The following is a 22,114-nucleotide window of genomic DNA, read 5'->3' on the forward strand; positions in this document are numbered from 1 at the left end:
ATGCACTATGCATGTTGCTAAGGGTATGGAATCACTCATAGGGAGTGGTTACTAGTGGCTTAACTCCCCTCTTTGTTTTGGGGAAAAGGGTTATTTTCCTAATGCTGCGGCCAAACTGACCCTTCTCCTCATCTGTCCAGTTAGATTGGAGTCAGGGAGGCCATGGACTTGGTTGTCCTTTCAGCCCCATCTCTTCCAACGGCCCTTAGATGGACCCATCCTGTGTGTTGGATGAATGGGAGGTCAAATGAGTGAATGATGTAGACGAGCAAATGCAGGCTGCCAGGAGATGCAGAGGCCACGGTGAAATCTGAGGGGTGTGGGCTCCAAGTGCGGCCTCGGAGCCTGCTTACCACTCACCAGGGCCTGGGGTGGACCCGACCCCGGACCCAGTGAATTCCATTCCATTTAAAACCTGACATTTTAAGCAGGTGCCCCCGCCGGAGCCGGGTCTATAGGTCTCAGAGGAGAGGTCTATAGGTCCATAGTTCTGGAGGAGCAATCAGGGCAGCTTCCCGGAGGAGGCGCCCCCTGGGGGACTAAAGAGGCGGGATGTGTTGGGATTGGCGTCGGCTGCCAGAGCCCAGGGCTTGTTCACGTCCGCAGCCACGGCGCCCGGCAAACGCACGTGGGAGCCGAAGCTCAACGCCGACGTGCTCCACGAAAATACCACAGGCAGGGGCACCCCTCTCCCGGCCGCTCCCCGCATCTCCGCGCGACCCCTCCGTCCCTGCTCCGCGGCCAGCGCGCAGGCGCGCGGGGGGCGGGAGGGGAACGGGGGAAGGAGGGCGCACGCGGATGACGTCACTCTGCGCCGACCCGGCCCGGGTGTCGCGCACTGACCACGTCGCCATGGAGTCCAGGGCGGGTGAGGGTCCAGTCCCGGATCTGGCTGGGGGCCTAGGGACTACGGAGGAAGGAAGGGGGCAGGGAGGGCCCGTGGGGAAGACGGACGGGTCACGCGGAACAGGGCTGGGGTCGAACGCGGGCGGGGTAATGGGATCAGAGGGAGGAGGGCTGCCTGCCGGCCTGGAGGTGGTGTCCGGTAGCTCAGTACCAGTCATCACAACTCCTCCCGAGAGATCTGCCCTGCCACGCCATTCCTGCTTTACAGCGCGGGAAAGTGCAGGACGGCGCCAGGGTTACCGAAACGCCGGGGCACTTCGTCATTGTCTTCTTAACAGATGCCTCGGGTGTCCCAGGCCCTGGGGAGGCTCGGCCCAGAGTTCCCCAGGCTTTGGTGACTAGTTGCAGGATTGCCTGGCAGAGATCACGTAGAGCTCATGGTGCGCCAGGGCCCTGCCATGACCACGTGCAGCGTGAACACTGCACAGTAAGCAGTTGCTGACAACACAGTGGGGTGAGAAGAAAAGACCCTTGGAGATGCTGCCACGTGCCAGGACTGAGCTCAGAGCTAGAGGGAGAAAGAAGAGTGAAACCCAAGCTGACCTGACCCGCAACTACAGCACGGGGTCGGGCATTTCGCACATTAATAATATATGTCGCCTCTTATTATTCTGACCATTTCCTATGTTTTCACAACTTTCCAAGGGCAAGGACGTGCCCTTGTATTCTCTCCCGCCCCTCCCAATTAGCCCGTTGCGTTCTGAATTGGAGTCACTCAAATGTGATGAATGGACGCTCCAGGGCAGGGCCCCAGTTTCTGCATGTCTTGTGTTCCACAAAGTAAGGGTCCTGTTAGGGACTTCTGGGTTGTTAGTGAAAGTGATAATGTAATAGCCTTAGGATAGTTGTGTCAATGTAATTGTTTCTGTTTTGGAAAAACACAAGAAAATGGTGAGGGTGCTCTGGATTCTTTTTTTTTTATTATTATTTTAGAGGGAAACATCAATTTTTTGTTCCACTTATTTATGCATTCTTGTGTTGATTCTTGTATATGCCCTTACTGGGGATTGAACCCACAACCTTGACATATCAGAATGATGCTCTGTGCAACTGACCCTAGAGCTTTCCGGGCTTTGGTTCAGCCAGGGCCGCTGGGTCCTTAAAGGAAGGACATCTGTCTTTGATTGAGTACTCAGAGCATCCTTTCTGGGGGAGGTGGTGGCTCAGTCCTGAAGGGAGAAGAGGGGCTGGACCTGGGAGGAGGGGAGAGGAGAGGAAGTATTAAGGCCTGGAAATGAGAGAGGTGGGCAGGTGTGGGGGGCCAGGGACCATCAGTGGTTGAGCCACTTTTTGAATTTGAAGTGAGGAATGATGGGAGATGAGGCTGAAGTGGCCAGCAGAGTTTTGCAGTTCATTCCACACCTTACAACAGAGGGATCTGCAAAAAGAGTGGAGCAGAATGGAGGAGGGGAGACTTCCTGGAGGTGGTGCCAAAGCTGGGCCTCGAAGAAAGGGTTTGCCAGAGGGACAGGGAGCTGAGCAGACTTCCCAGCAGAGGCCAGCAGGTGCAGAGCCCCCGGCAGGAAATGACAGCTGAGCGCTGGAAGCTGCCTGTGTGGCCCACCCAGCGGACAGCAGCACAGTCTCAGCCTGCATCTTTAGGAATGTGTGCTCCCTAAGCACACCGAGTCTGCCTTTTTATTTCTGGAGTGGTTCAGAAACATGGCCAGGGCTAAGAGGCACCAGCAGTGTTCAGGCTGGGCTGCAGGAGGCTCTGGGGTCTGGCTGGGAAGGGCCTTCTATGCACGCTATGCCATGGGGATTTAGGTCTAGTCTGAGGGCGTAGGCAGTGGAAACCTCTAGCTGTGGCCCTTACACCTTAGACCAGTGATGGGCAACCTTTTGAGCTTGGTGTGTCAAACTTCGCCAAAAAACTGAGCATAACTTGGGTAGTGTGTCACTTTGAGGAAAAAACATTATTTCGCAAATGTTTCAGCCTCAGCGGCCGCATGTCATCAGAAATGGCCACGCGTGTCAGTGCTGACATGCGTGTCATAGGTTCGCCATCACTGCCTTAGAACTACACATAGAAGGTTAACAATTGATATAAAATGGGCGGAGGGATATAAAAGCATACATCAGTAACAAAAGGCTGGAAACCGCCTGTTTACTGCTCATCAGTAGGGGACTGCTTGTGTAAATTTTAACCTGTTCATATAGTGGGATACTGTGCAACTTGCAAAAAATATGAGGGTGCTTTTAGATGCCAAATGGGCTAATCGGCAAGATATTAAGTAAAGGAACAAAGTGCAGAGCAGTGTGTGTAGCTGTGTGGAGAGTGCACTCTCCGTGGAGAAGCAAATAAGGGTGAGAAGACAAGTATCTCGTGTGAAGCCTGAGAGAGCTGGGAAGAATTCACTAGAAGGAACAGATGCACTGACTGCCTTGGGGGAAGGGCCTAGTACCTGGCAGAGGGCAAGTAGAGATACTTTTCATTTCAGATCCTTTTGTATGGTTTTAAAGTCCATTTACAAAAAAAATAATAATAATAATAGTAAGTTATTAGGATGCATTTATCCAAATGTTCCAAAGCCACCCAATTCAGAAATGTTTACGGTGAGGGCCTGGCTGCCAGCCCCATCCCACTCCCAGCCAGGCGACTCCATCTTCCTCTGGCTGAGGCTGCTCCGTGTCACTTGTGAGCAGCTTCCACTCATTTAAGGGAGATGGACGATCTGAGAGGTTAAACCTGCCCCTGCTTCCTGCCTGCGTGATGAGAGAGGCCCAGCCACACGCTGTGTGTGGAACGTCAGGTCCACGGTCTGAGTGTGTTTAGTTGTGGTGAGCACCATCTACGTTCTCTGCGAAGAAGAGGTCCGCTTTCGCTGCCCGTGCCAGAGACGCACGTCCCCCAGGCACCATGTCCACCTGTCCCGCGGGGACTTTTGGGTACAGAGATCGCACTCCTCTTCACAGCAACTTACATCTGGGCACTGAATCTACTTCTAGGTTGGTAGTAAGAGTATATCACTGAAGGCGATTACCACATAAATGCTTTGCTTCATAATTCGCAGTGCTGCCGTATAATAAATTGTTATGAAAGCAAGTAGTAGATACAAAGTGATTTGGAACAAACTTCTGTACAAGGTTATCCATTTGGGACAACAACGACAAAATTCAGTGAATATTTTTAAATGTGTCTATATGAAAGTGCTGGTTTTGTTTTTCTGCGTAACTGGAAACTGCCTTTATATTTCTTCACTCCAATAGGAGCATAGAGCCAATGCAAATTTTATTAGGACTGCCACAATCTAAGTACAGTATATTTGTTGCCTAAAATTGCATTTCCAAAGTTGGATGTAGAAGGAAAGATTCCCACACTAACAAAGGGGGTTGTAGTTGGTAATCCCAAATAATAGCCGGTTTACACATCACTTAAAGCTAAGGCAAGCTTGCTGGATTTACAGCAGGAGTAGACCAATCATAGCTGTTTCAAGACTGAATAGACAGTGCTGAGTGACAGCGCTGTGACAGCACAACGCGCATCCCTGGCGATGCTGGTTACATGGTGTGGGTTGCATTTTGTTCTCCTGCTACAGGTTAGTAGAACTGGGTTAAACATTGGGATTGTATTGAGTTTACTCTATCGTTGGACTTTAATGATTTGTCGTGGATGTAGAACTTACCACTAACCCTGATTTTATGATGGAGAGTTCAGAAGCCCTAGATCCTGGTCTGGTCTGTAGAGTGGAGGGTGCATGAAGCAGGCGTGGGAGAGGCTCTGGGGTGCATGCGCCGTGGAATTCCTTGCCGCTGTTTAATCAGACACCCTTGTTACGATAGGTGTTTCCAAACAGGACATTCGGGAGCAGATCTGGGACTACATGGAATCACAAAATATAGCAGACTTTCCCCGGCCTGTCCATCATAGGATTCCCAACTTCAAGGTACTGAAACATCCCCAGAGCATTCAAGAGGGAAACGGTATTCCTAAATGAACAGCATTAGTAATACAGTTACCACCCTGTTCCCTGGTGTGAAATCCAAACCACCCGGCGGGGGTGTTTCTGTGTTTCGGGGCGTCCCTTCACTCTTGGGGCCCCTTGCCTTTCTGTGCAGGGTGGGTTGGTGGGTTGTCCTGTCGACGTGGTTCTCAGTCTACGTTTTCTATTTGATGCAGAATGAAATGTTTATCCCGGCTGAACGCATGTTATTGTGGTGCCTTTTTACAAAATTGGGCCCCCAAGGATGGAAAGGGTGATGTGCTCCGAGATGTCAGCCCACTGCTAGCACCTTTGGAAAGAGGGAGGCTCCACCAGGCCCGGATGACTCTGGGCCTCAGGTTCCCAGCCGCTCAGCACAGAAGACAAAGATGTCTGTGTGATAGGACCAATAGGAACAAGTTTGCTTGAAAAAGGCAACATGCACAGCTCTAATGCTTGGCATACATGTTTCCCGATAGAAAAAGCAAGTGCCTGTTGAAAATACACTGCTCTGTCGGGCCCGAAGGACGTGGCCCGTGTGCTTGCCATCACCCCCATTTGGGCTGGACATTCTCTCCCAGCCCGGCTCCCGAGAAGCAGGCCCCAGCCCTTGCCTGGTCCTTAGCTGAGCTGGGTTGCGAGGCCATCCTGTTTTTCTGAAAAACTGCTCTTTTGGATGGTTTTGTCGCTACTTTGTTTTGTTTTAGCGCTTGTTACTCCAGGGAGAGAACTGTACGTGAGTACAGGGCAAGGATGAAAGGTGCACAGAGTCAGTGATAATCTTTCAGAAGCAACCAGCTAGGACAGGGACGGGGTTCCGGGCTTGGGCTCTAACCTGGGTTCATATGGTCTGTCTTGTTCAGGTGGTGGCTCACAGGTGTGTTTCTTTGTGAAAATTCATTAAGCTGACACGTGATCGGTACCCTTTGGGGGAGTGTGTTTTATTTCAGTAACAAATTGGGGCTAGGCCAGCTTTCTCAGCCCCTTTCTACCCTGGCTGCTTCCTTAGACGTTTCTTTGTGTGACTCTTAAATCCTGTTTCACGCACGACGAGAGCCTCCGCTGTCTGGGAGGGATGCTGGAGCAGGTGCTCAGGCTGCAGTTGTCCTCAGTAACGTGCGGTTGCCTTTAACACAGGGTGCTTCTCGGGCCGCTGAGCACTTCCCACGCTTGCAGGCGTTCAAAATGGCCAGGACCATTAAAGTCAACCCTGATGCTCCCCAGAAAAACGCTCGCTTCTTCGTCCTCGACGTAAGTGCAACTCTGTCTGCTTGCCTACCCAGGGCTCTTACCTGGCTTGCCAAAACATCAAAGACCTCGAAGTTTTTGCCAGAACGCAGGAAGTTAAAGTGGACCCCGATAAACCGCTGGAAGGCGTTCGGCTGCTGGCACTGCAGGTAATCCCACTTCCCTGCACGGAGCGCTGGCCCTGACGGGAAGGCGCTCACCGGGTGGCTGGTGAATGCGTGCAGTCCTGTGCTCAGAAGGCTGGTTCTTCTAGGCCCTCCCACGCAGAACGTGCCCTGGAGTTGTTTTGCCAGGAGCAGTCCAGAAGTCTCTCACTTGCTCAGCAGTCTGTCAGTCAGAAGTCCTGGATGTTTCCAGAATTCAAAGATAAAAGACGTGCAAGATGATGACATTGAGGCATTCTCAGTTCTGATGTGCTTCATCAGAAGGGAAAGATTACAATACGTTTATTTCTTTCTGCTACCTTTGTAACATTGCAGTTCTTTGAAATGTGATAACCCATGAGTCAGGAATCTCTTGAGTCCCCAAAATATATAAATTAAAACAGTGTTTCTTAACTGTATAGGCCCCCTTTCAAGAAAAAAAAAAATTTCTCCAAAGTTGCTTTAAATTATTATAATTCAATAAGTGCAAACATAAAACTTGGTATAAATTTTAATGCTCATAGCTCTTATGCAATGATAAAATGAAAATACACATATACTAGTAAATTAAGTACAAACAAAACTTTAAAAGCAGTAACATTCAAATCACCACTAATTTTATGAATGGGTGATGTTTTGCTGAACACAGGGCTGCTGATAATGGGAATGCAGTACTGAGAGCAGCGGGGCAGGGTCTTCGGAATGCTGACTTCCCCTCCCTCGCCTTGAGCGGTGACTCGGTTCTCCTAAGCCTCTAAGGCCTCCGGAGAAGCCTTGGTCCTGCAGGGCACCTTTTGTCCCACGTGGTGAAAGGAATACCAGGGAGTAATTTTACCGGGAATGGGGAGAGTGTAGGGATCCTGCTCTGGTTCTTTCAACTCTCCGGTGTAGGGAGTGATTCTGTCTTCTGTTTGTGGTTCAGCCCCAAGAGGCCTCTGGTGTAGGCTCTTCTGGAAGCATTCTTCCTTGCCAGCCTTGTTTTCCCGGTCAGTAAAGCACTTTAATGAACCAGAGGTGGTGATAGCAGCAGCAGTGAAGGACCCACGGTGAGCAGGAATATATGAAACCCATTTCTTCTTTTCTTTAATATATTTTATTGATTTTTTACAGAGAGGAAGGGAGAGGAATAGAGAGTCAGAAACATCGATGTGAGAGAAACATCGATCAGCTGCCTCCTGCACACCCCCCACTGGGGATGTGCCCGCAACCAAGGTACATGCCCTTGACAGGAATCGAACCTGGGACCCTTCAGTCCGCAGGCCGACTCTCTATCCACTGAGCCAAACCAGCTAGGGCTATGAAACCCATTTCTATCTAAACATTTTCCTATGTTCATTTAATCCTGCTGACAGCCCTGTAGGAGAGATCTCTCTTCCCATATGACATTGAAGAAACCAGACACAGAGAGGTCAAGTGTCTTGACTAAGTCACACGTGAGGAATGGTAGAGACTAGATGGGACACTGAGTCCTCATTGTCACTTTATTTATTTAGGGGGAATAAATAGCCACGCTGTATTTCAGGCTCTGCCAGGCATAGGGACGGAGTGGTGAAAAGCACACAGCGTCACCTGCAGGCCCTGTGCTCTAGGGCTACAAGTGCATCAGTGGTTTCGTGTGGTGGGTCACCAATTGTGTAGGAAGCAGATGAAACTGCAGGTTCCCCAGTCCCATCTGAGTGCAAGCAGGGCTGGTGCTGCACACGGCCACAGACTACACCTGGCTTCCCCGGCTCAACCCCAGGCCTTGAATTGGTTTGTGTTGAGAACCATTGGCCTTGGCTGTGCTTGCCAACACTCACTGCACGTCAGTACCCTCCCGCGAGCTTTGAAGATGTCTGTCACTGAAGTCAGGTTCTGAGTCAGAGGCTCTGAGCGGGTCTGGAGTTGCTAACGTACAACTAGGGTTGAGATCTGCTGAGCTACAGGGTGAGCAACTTCCAGAAAAGAGGGAGTAACCGGAATCAACCTTCAGTGTACCAGAGTCATCTGGAGACTGCAAATGCCAGGAACCCAACACTAGTTAGCGCTCAAAAGGAAAATAGCATGTGGTCATTGCTTGTATGAAATACTCTTCTCTGTGGTTGAAAATGTTTATTTAAGTAAGCCAAACTGATTTCATGGGTCTTTTATTGGCCTCAGGCTGGCTTCTCCTGCACAAAAACTGAGGCATACTATTTTCTACACAAAAGATTTTATGAATGTTATGATTGCCTGTGGCCTTCCCCTGGGTGATCAACAGAGATGCCCGTGGGCAGTGGTTCTCCTGACTGACCAGGTGGGCTGTTAAAGCAGGTGGCTGGGCCGGCTTCCAGTCATTTCTAACAAATGCCGGGGGTTTCTGTGGCTGCTGCCCAGGGCACCCACTCGGAGAAGCCCTGTGTCCTCTGGCACTCACAATCTGAGACTAAATACAGTCAAACCTCGTTTCTCCAACCGCTCCCATGATGACCGATTGGGTTCACAGAAAAAAAAGATCTCAGTTGTCAACCAAAACTGTATTTTTCAACCTGACAGCCCTTTCATGCTGATACCTCAGCAAGACAAAAAGTGTCTCTTAGGCAACAAACAAAGGAGAGAATGCTTTTGTTGCTGGTGATTAGCACAATTTTAAAACATAAAGAGGCCATCCGGAGTGCTAATGTCGAGAAAGGTTTGAAAGTGCTCACAAAACCATAGTCACAGGCAATTGAATACGTGGAAAAACTGTTGTTGATTGGATCAATGAAAGGCAGTTAACCCAGGAGAGCATGTTGGAGGCAGTGGTACATGAAAAATTCATTTAAGGTTAGTTAGGGGTGGTTCAATAAATTTAAGAAAAAAGTGTTTGTTTATAGATTAAACAGTACATTAGACATGTACTGTATAGAAGCAAGGTTAAAACAGGGAATCATTTGGGAGTCTGGAATGGATTAATTCAATTTACATTATTTCTAATGGGGAAAATGATTTAGTTTTCGAACAAATCACTTCTTGAACAGCCTAGTTAGAGAACCGAGGTTCCACTGTAGAAGATAAGGGCTGTTGACACAGATGAATATATAATATTGATTCTATCAAGTGCAGACCTTTTAGATGGTGATTTATTGAACAGCAAACTAGAGTTAAATGCTTGATTGCAAAACATTATTAATGTAGCTATAGCGACTAGTTTCGAATTAAAACAGTAACTATATAGTACTTAATGCTGAGAACAGGGGACATGGGAAAGTTATGGTTGGAAATTTTATAAGAACAGGATTTGTGTTGTCATTTTTTTGCATGTCACAGTTTTCATTGGCAAGTGAAGTAGAATTAGGCATTTAACAAATGCCCTGTGAAAGGCTGGGGAAGGTAGTGTCTGTAAGTAAAATGAACCCCCACACATTTATTTATTTGTTTGCAAACAAGTCATTTTCTTGGCAGACAACAAGAAATTGCAGATAATAGTAACTTGTCTCACTCCTGAAATGTTAAAAACATACGCAAGAAAGTTCCTATTTCATTTTGTAATTTATCGATTGTTTTTCTTTTAAAAGAGCAAAAAAACATTGTTGGTTCCAACACCAAGGCTGAGAACAGGGTTATTTAATCGGATCACACCACCTCCTGGGGCAACTAAAGACATCCTGAGAAAATGTGCCACCTCTCAGGTAAGTGCCAGAGGAGAGAACTGCTCTCAGCTGCAGCTTCTGCTCAGTTAGAATAGCCTATAATTCACCACAACGCTGGAAATTTATTTTTGTCCAAGTCAAATGCACAGAGATGTTAAAAAGTATTCAGCAGTCCTGTCACGAAGGGAGCCAGGTAAAAACACGATGAATACACGGGTTCTATTTTTGTACCTTGGTTTCTATTTTGCACCAAGCTGGCAGATTATAAATTCTATTAAAAGAGAAAAGGAAAAACAAATTACCTGGTACTCTGGCGCCCTCTAGTGTTAATCTGTGATGTTTAGTGGTCTGTAGATTTTTATCAAAGGCCATGAGAGCAATTGGGGACACAGGATAGAATTTCCAAAATATGTTCAATTGGAATGACTCACCAGTTGTGAATTAATTATTGCTTATATATACATATGTATGTATGTAAAAAAAATGCACACACACTCTGAATAGTTATAAAGGCAGTATTTATTAAAATTCATTTCATTTTTTAAATGTAATGAAATCTACACATAGTATGTATACATTTGGGAGGGACACCCTATATATATGTATATAAATGGGTATGTATATATGAGGATATATATATATGAGGATATATATATTTGATATTATATATAAGATTTTCTTGAATGCCTCACCATATAATAAAACCAAAGTGTGTAACTATTAGTTTAGTGTGTGTTATAATGGAATTTGTCTTGTAGTTTACAGATAAAGAAATAGAATTTGGTGGTTTTTCAGACTCCTAGAATAGACCCAGGTCATTTGATTCTTAATTTACTGGAATAAAAAATAGGGCAGCAAGATATTCCTTTCTTACAGGGATTTTCCACTTAAGTCTAATGTGTAAAAACTGAATGCTTTGTTATTATCTTATATAATAAAAGGGTAATATGCAAATAGACCGGACGGCAGAACAATCGAATAACCAATCAAAGCATATATGCTAAGGCTGCTCAACCGCCCACTATGACGTGCACTGACCACCAGGGGGCAGACAGTCAAATGGTTGACCAGTCATTATGATGTGCGCTGACCACCAGGGGGCAGATGCTCCAACCGGTAGGTTAGCTTGCTGCTGGGGTCCGGCCGATCAGGACTGAGCGAGATGGGCCAGACACACCCTGCAGCCTTCCACGCTTCTTCCCCAGCCCGATCGTGCACCAGTGGGGTCCCTCAGCCTGGCCTGTGCCCTCTCACAATCCAGGACCACTTGGGGGATGTCAGAGAGCTGGTTTCAGCCCAATCCCGCAAGCCACTCCCCTTGAGAGGGCGCCAGATGCAGGGCTCATGGCTGGTGAGCACTGGTGTGGCAGCGCGAGCCTCTCCCGTTTAGGACTGATTGGGCGAGAGCCCATGGCAAGCACAGTGGGGCCGGATGAGTGGGAGCAGCAGGTAGGAGCTGCAGGTGGCATTGGATTGCGGGTTTCGGCCCGATCCCTGCAGGCCACCCAGAGGGACCCCACCTGTGCATGAATTCGTGCACTGGGCCTCTAGTTTATTGATAACCTGTTGTATTCCAAAAATAGAATTTGATAAGGCTTACAATAGTACATAATAATAAAGTAAAATAATAAAATATGTGTGGGAAAAGGAGCAAAGGGAAAATAAGGATAGAAGAATAAGAGGCAGCAGTGGTTCAGGTTGCTGCTCAAAATTGCAAGCCCTTTGACCCTCTTCCCTTGGCAACCTGGGTTGCAGATTTGAGCCCACGTTTCTTGGAGCGACAGGGGTTGTGATCCATGTAAATCATAGGCTCATGACAGTAACAGAGTCTTTTCCTGGGATCGAGGTCCAGGTTGGTGCTGCTATAGTGGTCTGTCACCCGTAACAGCATCCCTCTCCCCTCCAAAAGGGGACCGCCACTCTGCTTATTGCCAGGAGTTCCCCATGGAGCGCCAGCACTGGCTGGTCCCACATACGCACTCCTGAAAGCATAACGGCCCAGGAGAAGGCCAGACCCATTCTCGTGGCTGAACTTTAATAAGGATTGAACAGCAGGGTTTGGGCATTTTTATAGCATGAGATACTGGATCCAAATCAGAGGTCCAGAGTCATGAACTTAAAGATTTTCATTTACTTTATGGCATAGGGAAAGTGGTGAAGTGGGGAGAGACACTTAGGCCATGTCTGCACGCAGATACAAATTTTAGTGCGATCATTATTTTGTTTGCCAAAGCTTAGCGGCAGAAATACTGCCACAGTGCATATCTACTCTAGGAGACTCTGGGGGCACCTTATTTCTTGGAAGATGAGACTCTGAGTTTGTCCTCACCACCTCAGCCCCCTGCCACCATCACGCCCCAGCCATCTGTGTCTGTCATCCTTGTCGTATTTGCTCGGATACAGGAGTGTTCTAGTAACCACCCCGCGGGCAGGCAGAAAAGTGTGTCAATCACATGATAAGTCCGTCTACCCATCAGTGACTCTTTTTGTTGATTGGAACATGACTTTGGAGAATCAGGAGACTCCTGCTTGCTCGTGCTCTTATCTGGCGAGGCTTAGCAGGTGAGGCTGGCCGAGTAAGGAAAGAGGAATTATGACAGACATCGAGTTACAAGCCAGCAGCCCCACACAGCTGTCTGCTCACTATGGCTGCCCGGCACTGAGCCCATTAAAACTGAGTTGGGGACAAGGGCTGTGGACATGAGATGCCTGTCTCCAGGGCCACTGAGAGTGAGGAAAACGGGCTTTCCCGCGGTGGGAACACCAGGACTGTTGACTAGTTTGACTGTCGGGAGTCCCCCAAACTAATCTCATGTACTGATTCTGTACGTGGCTTGTCCTATAGTTGTAGACGGGAGACAGGGGCCAATACCACACCCAGTGATTCACTTTTGCCAGGTACTGGTCTGGTTTCCTAGATTAACTGTAGCCCTTGTTATCGGAATCACGGCCTGTCAGCTTCCCTATTCGTTAAATACGGGCCTCCACTAGTTAGCACACATGGGGGTACTTTCGGTGCATTTTGGTTGAATAAGTAATATTTCAGAAGTGAGTGTGCTATACACGAAGGTAATGGCCTCCAGCCTTTCATACTGCGTGAATGTGGCCACGTCTTATGTGCCAAATGCTGTACCTCCATGTTATCATTTCATCAAGCCTGGGGTGGTGTCCCTGTCTGAAAGATGGGGAAACTGAAGCCCAGAGAGCGTCCTCCTGCTGAGTCACAGGGCAGAGGGAGCTGGACCAAGTTCTGAGGGACTCCTGAGCCTGCCCGTGTTCTGATCACGGTGCTCTTCTGCGGCATGGGAGAAGGGTTTGCTAAAAATCATGAAGTTAATATCCTGTCCATTTGTGCTCTCAGTTCCTCTTGGCGTCTTTCCTGGGAAGACATTGTGGTAAATTATCCTAAAATGGTTTTCCTGAGATTCCATCCCTGCCGTGTTGTAGGGCTGCGCGTGCATCTGCTTCTCGCAGGAGGTTGATTCCGACTCGCACTCGCCTGTGAGCTGTGAGGCGGGGCAGCCGCTCGCTGCGGGGCAGCTCAGGTCCGTGTCTCTGTCCGCAGGGCGTGAGGGACTACAGTGTTCCCGTGGGCTTGGACGCCAGGGTCCTCGTGGACTTGGTGGTGGTGGGCTCCGTGGCCGTTTCTGAAAAAGGTAAGATTAAAAACAAACCCCAGTGCGGCCACCTGGCCTGCAGCTTGCTTTCCAGCGGCTCTGCTCGGCTTCTGGGCGCCGACGGCAAGGAATTTCAGCTTCTGGTCGCATGCCTGGCTTCCAAAACCAGTACACCTGTCGTTCATTGTGAAGAGTTAACTCCGTCCCTCCCGCTCCTGGCCCCACTCAACACTTTCACAGTATTTCCACTCTTCTCAACAGGAAAAATAAAGTGGGATGTTCCCTTCAGGTGGTGAAAGGCTTTCCCTCTGTTCTTAACTGGCACCGAGCTGAGTTTATTTGCAGTATGCCAGTAAATAGCTGGTTTTGGGGGGCCTCCAGTACGTGGGAAAACTTTACTGCTACACCTTTTGTTATGGAGCAGCAGCGTCCCTGACAAGCCGTGCCCCGCGCCTGCTGCGGGGCCTGGTGCTTCGCGGTGCAGGCAGGTGAGCAGCGTGGCGCCGGCGCTCTGCCTGGCACCCTCAGGCGTGGGCCCCTGTGCTTCCCGAGGGACCTCTTCCCCCTGCAGGGCTCTGCCCCAGCCCAGCCTGATGCTCTTTGAAAACAATATGCTGATTCTTTGCTGGAATCTCAGACCTGCTTATACAGTGTGATTTGGGTCCCACTAGAGAAGTGTTCTCTCTCCTCTCCTCCCCAAAACTCTTGGTTTTTTTGTTCGTTTGTTTTTATTTAAATATGTCTTTATTGATTTCAGAGAGGAAGGGAGAGGGAGAGAGAGATAGAAACATCAATGATGAGAGAGAATCATTGATTGGTTGCCTCCTGCACACCCCACACCAGGGATCGAGCCCACAATCTGGGCATATGACCGGGAATCGAACTGTGACCTCCTGGTTCATAGGTCGACGCTCACACACTGAGCCATGCCAGCTGGGCACCCAACGCTTTCTCTTTGAAATTAATTGGCCGAGGTCCAGCTCTGTGTTCAGGAGAGGTTTTCAGTAAATAGTTGGTGAGAGATGCTCCAAGGCAGTCATTGAGCTTGGTGTTTTTAAATGCCGGTCTGCAGCATCTTCACCTTCAGTTTACTTCCTGTCTTTTCCAGCTCTGAGCTAACATAGGAGATGCTTTGCGTTTCCTGTGCACAGCTACCGATACTTTATCTGTCACAGGGGGCTGCACGTGAGCACACCTTTCCTGCGTGCCCACCAGGGGCCAGGAGCCAGGCCAGCGGGTGTTCTCTGCCCGGCCCACAGCGAGTGGGAGGAGCAGACAGCAGCCGAATTGCAGGACCTTGTGCGCGGCATCGGGTTAGGACGGGCAGCAGCGGGTCAGAGGAGGGACCTGTGAGCCTCGAGCAGGGCCTCATCTCAGAAGTGACACCAGGGCTGGCCCTTGCACGCCGGTTGTTCCCAGGCGGGTGGAACGAGGGGAGAGGCGGCAGGTCTTCGGAGCAGGCCCTTTGCTGGTTGGGGCCGGCTTTCCTGAGGCCTTGAGGCCAGTGACAGGATTTGGACTGGACTGATCTGACAATGGAAAATCAGCAAACATTTCTTCTTTCCAAGATTACCAGGGGGTTTCTTTTTTAGCTTGGGATGTATGAAGAAGAAAGTGTTTTGTAAATCTCACCATCCGGATAACCAGCTGATTAAAGCAGTGAAACCACCTGCATGTGTTTGGGGAATTTGAACGGCACAGAAAGTGTCACCCCGTTCACCTCCCCCCCTCCTCACCTTCTTCCTTTTCCCAAACCCGCTGCCGGCAGTGCCTGTGTCAGTGCAGACACCTGCACCACCTGAGACACGGGTGTCGCGTGTGTTCTGCATGGGTTGTGTGTTCGTCCTGTGTCACAGGACGGCGGCAGCACTCGCAGCGCTTGGTGCCATGTGGGTGACGTGTCTCCAAGGCCTTTGCCGTCAGCACAGCTGGCCGACCTGTTGATCGCCCTGGCTGACGGACATTTCGTTTTCTTCAGGGTTTGGTTTTGTTTCTTCCCTTGCGGATGGCGCTGGAGTGAGGTGTTTGTTAGCTTGTCATATGGCCTACGTGGACCTTTGGGGACCATCCTGGGAGAGGAATTGCCGGACAGGATTTTAAATCCTGATGGATGTTGTCAGATTACTCACCAGAAAGGCTGCCCACCTCACCCCCCCAGCACCGTATGCCTCGCCTCTCTTCCCACCGCCTAGTTAATCCCCAAAATCATCCAACTTTAATGATTTGCCCATCTGATGGCATTTCATGTGCCTTTTGATTTGCATCAGTTACGAGTGAAATTCAACCTTCTCATCTGTGTGCTATTCATCTGCCCATCTCTTTTGTGGACGGTTCATATCCTTTGCTATTTTTCTGTTGAATTGTCTTTCTCTTATTTCTGTGCCTGTGCTGTTGAAGACTTTTAATTCTAAAAGTAGCATGATCAGATCTGAATCTCAGATGCTTACTTACACTCTCGGTGGTGAGGCTGATGTGAAGTGGAAGTCAGAATTTCTGCACTGTCATGGCTGCTACCCAGAGGACCGTGTAGGCTCAATTTGGGAGCCAGAGGCATGTTCCTGCTTACTGTCCTGCTGCGTTCTTTCCTCCTGCAGCCTCGGATAATAATCCCTTTGTTATGCTACCATTTACGAATTAGCAAGAAATAGCACTAGTACTGCTTATACCACCCTCCCTCAGGAGCTGTAGGGTTGATTGGGTAAATCAACATAGCCCTGACTTTAGAGCTTTTATTTTCCCTTAAAAGGGAAGGAGACGGAAAAGATTTTGCCTTTAGTAGGAAGTTACTCTTAGTCCTTTTAAAAACAACTCTTTCGTTGTTTTTAAATGGAGTCCTGCTAGCACAAAGCTCACACAAATGCAGGCTCAGTTTCCTTTTGTAGCATGTTTAAACGGTTTGACGTTCTCTTCATTGTTGTGTTAGCCACTGTACGTATTCAGCGTTGTTCCTCCTCTCTGGTTCCCCTTTAAGTTCGTTCTCGTGGGCCGCCTATGGAGTTACTGTGGAAGGCCAGGGATATGGGTCCACGTTTCTCCCTTCACTGTGACGTAATGAAAAGTTCACTCCCGAATGATTCCCGGACCCTACTCAGGTGTTGATTCTCTGCGTTGTCTCTTAGGCTGGAGAATTGGGAAGGGAGAAGGTTATGCTGACCTTGAATATGCCATGATGGCGTCGATGGGAGCAGTCAGCCAGGGGACGCCAGTGGTCACCATCGTCCACGACTGCCAGGTGCTTCCTGTGGCCAGTGAGCCACTGCCGTGCTCCTCCGAGAGAAAGTGAGGGGGACGTGGGGAGGGAGGAGATATGGGGAGGGAGGGGACGTGGGGAGAGACAGACCAGTCCCGCCTTCACTCCGCACTGTGTCATGAGTGGCATTGATCAGCCGGGGCTGGACCTGTTTAGTGAGGGGGCAGCTAGGCCACTCCCAGTGGATCTGGGGAGACGGAACCTCCACTGCACAGTGCCGTGAACACTGCAGCGTATTCCCCGTCAGCTCCTTTACCCACTTCTGTTTGCCCAGGTCGTCGACATACCTGAAGCGCTTCTTGAGGATCACGACCTCACTGTGGACTATATTCTTACTCCAACCAGAGTCATCGCCACAGGGTGTGAGCGCCCAAAGCCAACAGGAATCACGTGGTCTAAGGTGGGTCAGCACGTGGCATCGAGGGCAGCCACAGCCTCCCGTGGCCAGTGCTGGCCACAGCTTGGAGGCATCTCTCTTTCCCTGTGTTCTCCATCTGGCGCGGCAGCTGTCCCCAGGCCTGGAGTGGCTGTATGTTAGAGTAACCGTGAGCTTTCCAATAATTCATCTCCTGAGTCACTGTCTCCAGGCACAGACCTAAGAATTACTTTGCAAACCCGTGGGATTCTGATTAGCAGCCAGGTTCAAGGTCTCCTTCCACAAGTCATCTAGCTATAGATAGCAGAAATGAGCCGATCACTAGGGGGGCTAGTGACTAGGATTTATTTGCCAACTGGTTTATAGCATTATACTTAGAGATACTGTAATTAGAAAGCTAGTGGGCACTTCAAGGCTTGGGTGGCATCTGGGGAAGACAGCCCATCTCCCGGCTTGTCCTCCTCTGAGCGTGCTTCCTCTCGAACCTTTCCACTGGGCATTTGGAGGGGCCTCAGAGCATTGTCATCAGTGATAAGCTCTAGTCTCACGCAGAAGGGTTGTATTTCCATTGGAAATACTTGTGGCGTTTCTGTTCTTCTTTGCCAGCAGCGGCTCAGACCTGCCCTAGCATTTTAGAATGAGGGGGATTTTAAAGATCGCCCATCCTTGTCTCCTTATCTCTGGTTCAGGAAAGCGAGAGCCAGAAAGAAAGCCATTATCCAAATCGTAAAGCCAGTGTGTGGCTGAGGTACAATTGGAACCCAAGGCTCTTCTTTTTGGGTTGGCAAGAGACCCCTGCAGTGTCAGATTCCTGATTTATATTGGACTTAACATGTGTTTGTAGGGACAGGCTTTTAATGTAATCATTAAAGAGTACATGAGTGACTGATATCTGTGTGCTCCAGTGAAGCGTGATTGCAGCGTATAAAAGAAAACCAAATTTGCTCTTTACTATTTTTTTAGTTACACAAGGGTGGAAATATTTTTTTATGTTTGATTAACAAGCAACATCTTTCATTGCACATGGCAAGTTAACAACATGTAACAAATGTTCCTAATTGCCAGCCAGGAAAAACAGTAGCACTGCCGTGGAGCTGTCCCGAGTGTGATGTGCAGCCGTAGGTTGGCTCACAGAGGCCTTTCTGTCCGCGTGGGGAGCAGTCGCCGAGCCGACGGCATAGAGCACAGAAACGGCAGGCGGCTGGCAGGAGCCGCCTCGCACCCGGGGGTCTTTTCCATTTAGAATTTGTGGGGGAGTGTGGAAGACTACACTGACGTTAGCTTGTCATTCCTTGTACCCAATAAACATCTTGCTCTCGAAGCAAGCAGTTTTACGTGAAAGCACGCATCTGTGCATCCCAGTTTCTAACGGCCCTTTGCACCTGCCGGTGCGAGGGTGCTGCAGACTTCCCGCTAGTGTGTGCTGTGGGTAAAGCCTTTCATTCTTCTCCAGCTGGTTGCAGGTGGTACCGTACCGGCCCTAGGGTGTGTGCAGCAGGACGTATTTTTGCTTCACGTGACATGTTTTAAAATGAACTTCTGTCGCCCGAGTGTAGAGCCTTGCCCCGTGGCCAGGTTCCCCGAGAACACTTCTGCCTGAGGGAGCTCTGTGGTTCCCCCAGGCAAAACCCACGGGGGTTACAGCACATGCGGGTGGTCACCCTCACCCGGCCCAGACAGCAGGGGCTGAGGCCTGCAGGTCCCGCTGCTGCTGCTTGCCGTGGAATAACGTTTAGCTCCTCCATGTAGGTATAGTCAGGCTTTTTCTCTGATTGTAATTGCAGGTTTTGATCATGCTTTCTATATACCATATCTGGTAACTGAAGAATCTAATTATGACTAGTTTAAGTCAGTTTTTAAATATTCTGAAAGACTACAAGAATCTGAACTCCTTAGGAAGGTAGAGCGGGGACATGGGAAGGAGTCGGGTGGGCTGGACTTAGATAATCTTTGGGATTTTTTGGGGACCCAGAGCCTCTAGGCCTGTGAGTTTAATCACCTTTTGATGAATCCGTTCAAAAGAAATTTGGAGGGACAATGGGCAAAAAGCTCCTGTCGATTAGAAAAGAGTACTCACATCTTGTGGATATCCCATGGCACAGACATGATTTTTTCCTTTGTGTCTGAACAGTGGGCAACATGAGAAGGAGCAAGCCTGTCTGTGCACCGTCTTCCCATGGCAGCTGAGTCTGTGCCATTCCTAAGACCAGAAGGACAAGTGCCGCTCGCAGAGGCTTCTCTAAGTGACTGATAGCGCGTGCTTCAGTGAACATGATTGTAGCATGTAAAAGAAAACCAGATTTGCTTTCCCAGGGAGCAAGGCTGGTGTCCACTCGGATAGGGCTCTGACCCACAGAAGGGCTTTGCCGAGGTGCAGAGTGTTACTTAGACCAGGTACTAAATTAAGTCTGCAAGAAGGCGCTAGGCCAGTGGTCGGCAAACTCATTAGTCAACAGAGCCAAATATCAACAGTACAACAATTGAAATTTCTTTTGAGAGCCGAAAACCGACTTCTGCGCATGTGCCACGAAGTTTCAATCGCACTGTACATGCGCGCCGCTCGTGGTATTTTGTGGAAGAGCCACACTCAAGGGGCCAAAGAGCCACATGTGGCTCGCGAGCCACGGTTTGCCAACCACTGCGGTAGGCTATTCTTAGGTGTTTGTGTTCCTATAAATCTTACTCTAATTCATTGATTTTTAACCTGAGGCCTGTACACTTCTTGTGGTTTGGAAGTCCATGAACCGACATTGTGGAATTGTACACAGAATTGTGGGAGAGTCCCAGGGAGGGAATCCTAACCTCTGCGGGAGGTGACCGGGCCAATCAGGGGAAGGCGCCGCCCCCATCACCCCGCTGCTGCTGCCACTGCCCACCTCCACGATGGCCTGCCCTTGGCCCTTGCAGCTGCCACCATGGCTGCCTGCCTTGGGCCCTAGCAGACACTGCGGCTTTGTCTAATTAGCATATTACTCTTTTATTAGTATAAATTTTGCCCCGGCTCAGTGGTCCAGGCTCAGGCTAGCCCGCGGGCAGCCCTAGTGTCCCTGTCCCAGCAGGACAGAGCCAGCAGTCTCCACACTGCAGGCCCATAGAGGCAGTTCCAGCCTGTTTAGGCGGCTCCACAGTTGAGCCTCATTTACGGGGACACCTACCTTTCCTTTGTTGTAGGTTTCAGGAATTATCTGTTGATTGATTAGGCCAAAAAGCCAAAGATGTCCTTTGTATAGAAGTCCTGTCCATTGAAACTTAATGTTGTGTGTGTGTGTGTAGTGTTAGTTATTTTACACTCATTGCTGGAACTGTTCTAGTTCAGATTTGTCTTGTTTCCACAGTTTCAGTGACACATTTCTCTGAGAAATGCTCCTTCAGTGGAGGGTGGAGAGCAGGAGGAGGGGATCCCTGTGACCTATTAGACCTCATCCTGCCCAATGGCATAGGTCAGGGAGAGGGGACAGATACGGAGGCAAAAAAACCATTATCCTGGGGAGCCAGCAGGGGACATGCCATTTGTGACCCTGTAACCCTCATACTAGTGACCTCAGCTGCCCCCTCTGTGCAGGGAGTCTTCGGTTCTCTGCTTCCTAGCCTCTGGGAGAATAGAGAAAGCTGCCCGTTCTTGCCAGCTGCTGTGGCATGCCCTCAGCCAGGGGCGCAAAGCTACTGAGTAAGAGAGCGGGGACCCACATCACAGGGCTCGTGGCTTACCGTGCAGATAGAGAGCACGTGTGGCAGAGGCTCCTGTGGGGTTTTCATCTCCTCCCTCCTGACCAAGTCGTGGTCCCTTTGGACACCCTGAATAGCTGGAACTGCTTTACTTTTCCAGATCAGCTGTGCGATGATGGGAAGAATCCCAATACTCAGAAGCCTTCGCTCCCGAGAGAAGCAGGCCGGGAGAGACGTCACGCTTAAGGATGAGCACCCGCACCTAGAAGCCCGCAGCCAGCACGCAGCTCCGCCAGGCGCTGTAAGAAGACCCGGGAACCCAGCCCAGCCGGAGGCAGGTTCCCCGCAGGGGGCGGATGTGCCTTCTGACACTGTTTACGTGGGGAACCTCCCCCGGGACACCCGAGTGAGTGAGCTGAAGAGAGCCCTCAGAGAACGGGGCGCAGCCCCACTGCGGCTCACCTGGCAGGGCCCCCAGCACAGGGCCTTCCTCCATTTCCAGGACCCAGCCTCGGCCCAGCAGGCCCTCTCCTGCTTACAGGGCTTACACCTGGGTGCCAACACCCTGAAAGTGGCGCTGGCCCGGCAGCAGAGGGCCAGTGACCCGGCAGGTGGCCCTGCTAGAGAGCCGCACCCAGACCATTGACAGGCTGTGACAGCCTGGACCTCCAGAGGCCTGCATAGTAGGATGCAGCTGAACTGTTGCTACACGAGCTGCTTTGACAAGGTTCGTTCTTTCTAGGAAGTCACAGCCTTCAGGCCCTGCCTGGTGATCTCCTGACGAGTAGGGAAATTAACCAGTACACTTCCTACACTCCAGAGGCTGAATTCCCCATGGATTCCGTTCTCTTTATCATGGTCCTTAGCCCACTGGATGGTATAGCCATGCTGGTTCTCTGGAGAGACAGCAGTTGGAGGGTTTAGGGGACCAATGAGCAATAAATGAGTGGGAGTAAGTGGTGACAGTGGTTTAGAAGAGTCTGAGGCCCCAGCAGGGACCAGACGCAGGAGCACTGTGGGGCAAACCAGGACACACGCTTGTGCCCCAGTACCCTGCCTGGCACTGCTGGCGGGGAAAGCTGCATTCAGATCGCAGAAGCCAAGTACCTCCGCCTCCTTGTACAAGCCACTTGTCTCAACTCAGTCCTGGTGTCGGAAATGGAGAGCTGGTGCGACCTGGACCCTTGGTTGAGTGGGCTCCCCTCTGTCCTCTCCTTACCTTTCTAGCCCTTTTCCTCCCCCTGGGCTTCGCTCTGCCCTCGGCCAATGGCGCCCGTCCCCCACCCCCCCCCCCACCCCGCCGCCGCACACAGCAGGAAGTGCTGGCTCGTAGGAGACAGTGGCTTTGGAAAGTGAGTCATCCAGGCCTATGTCACAGGCAGTCCCGCAGGTGCG

At 50.1% G+C, this 22,114-nt stretch overlaps 1 protein-coding gene across 2 annotated transcripts; it reads left to right on the forward strand.

The window, feature by feature from the left end:
* Positions 1 to 828: 828 nt before the first annotated feature.
* MTHFSD (methenyltetrahydrofolate synthetase domain containing) lies at positions 829 to 21,908 on the forward strand. 2 transcript variants are annotated; one of them, XM_028142925.2, is made up of 8 exons: positions 829 to 868; positions 4,690 to 4,793; positions 5,967 to 6,080; positions 9,736 to 9,849; positions 13,376 to 13,466; positions 16,547 to 16,659; positions 16,952 to 17,077; positions 20,880 to 21,908. In XM_028142925.2, exons 1-8 carry the CDS (start codon positions 853 to 855, stop codon positions 21,363 to 21,365), a joined length of 1,164 nt encoding a protein of 387 aa, XP_027998726.2. In that variant the 5' UTR covers positions 829 to 852; the 3' UTR covers positions 21,366 to 21,908. The 2 variants fall into 2 exon arrangements, with proteins under 2 accessions (XP_027998726.2, XP_008137955.2); XM_008139733.3 differs by lacking the exon at positions 5,967 to 6,080 and adding an exon at positions 6,113 to 6,226.
* Positions 21,909 to 22,114: the final 206 nt, after the last annotated feature.

This window comes from Eptesicus fuscus, chromosome 21 (assembly GCF_027574615.1).
Source record: "Eptesicus fuscus isolate TK198812 chromosome 21, DD_ASM_mEF_20220401, whole genome shotgun sequence".
In the NCBI taxonomy this organism is placed as follows: domain Eukaryota; kingdom Metazoa; phylum Chordata; class Mammalia; order Chiroptera; family Vespertilionidae; genus Eptesicus; species Eptesicus fuscus.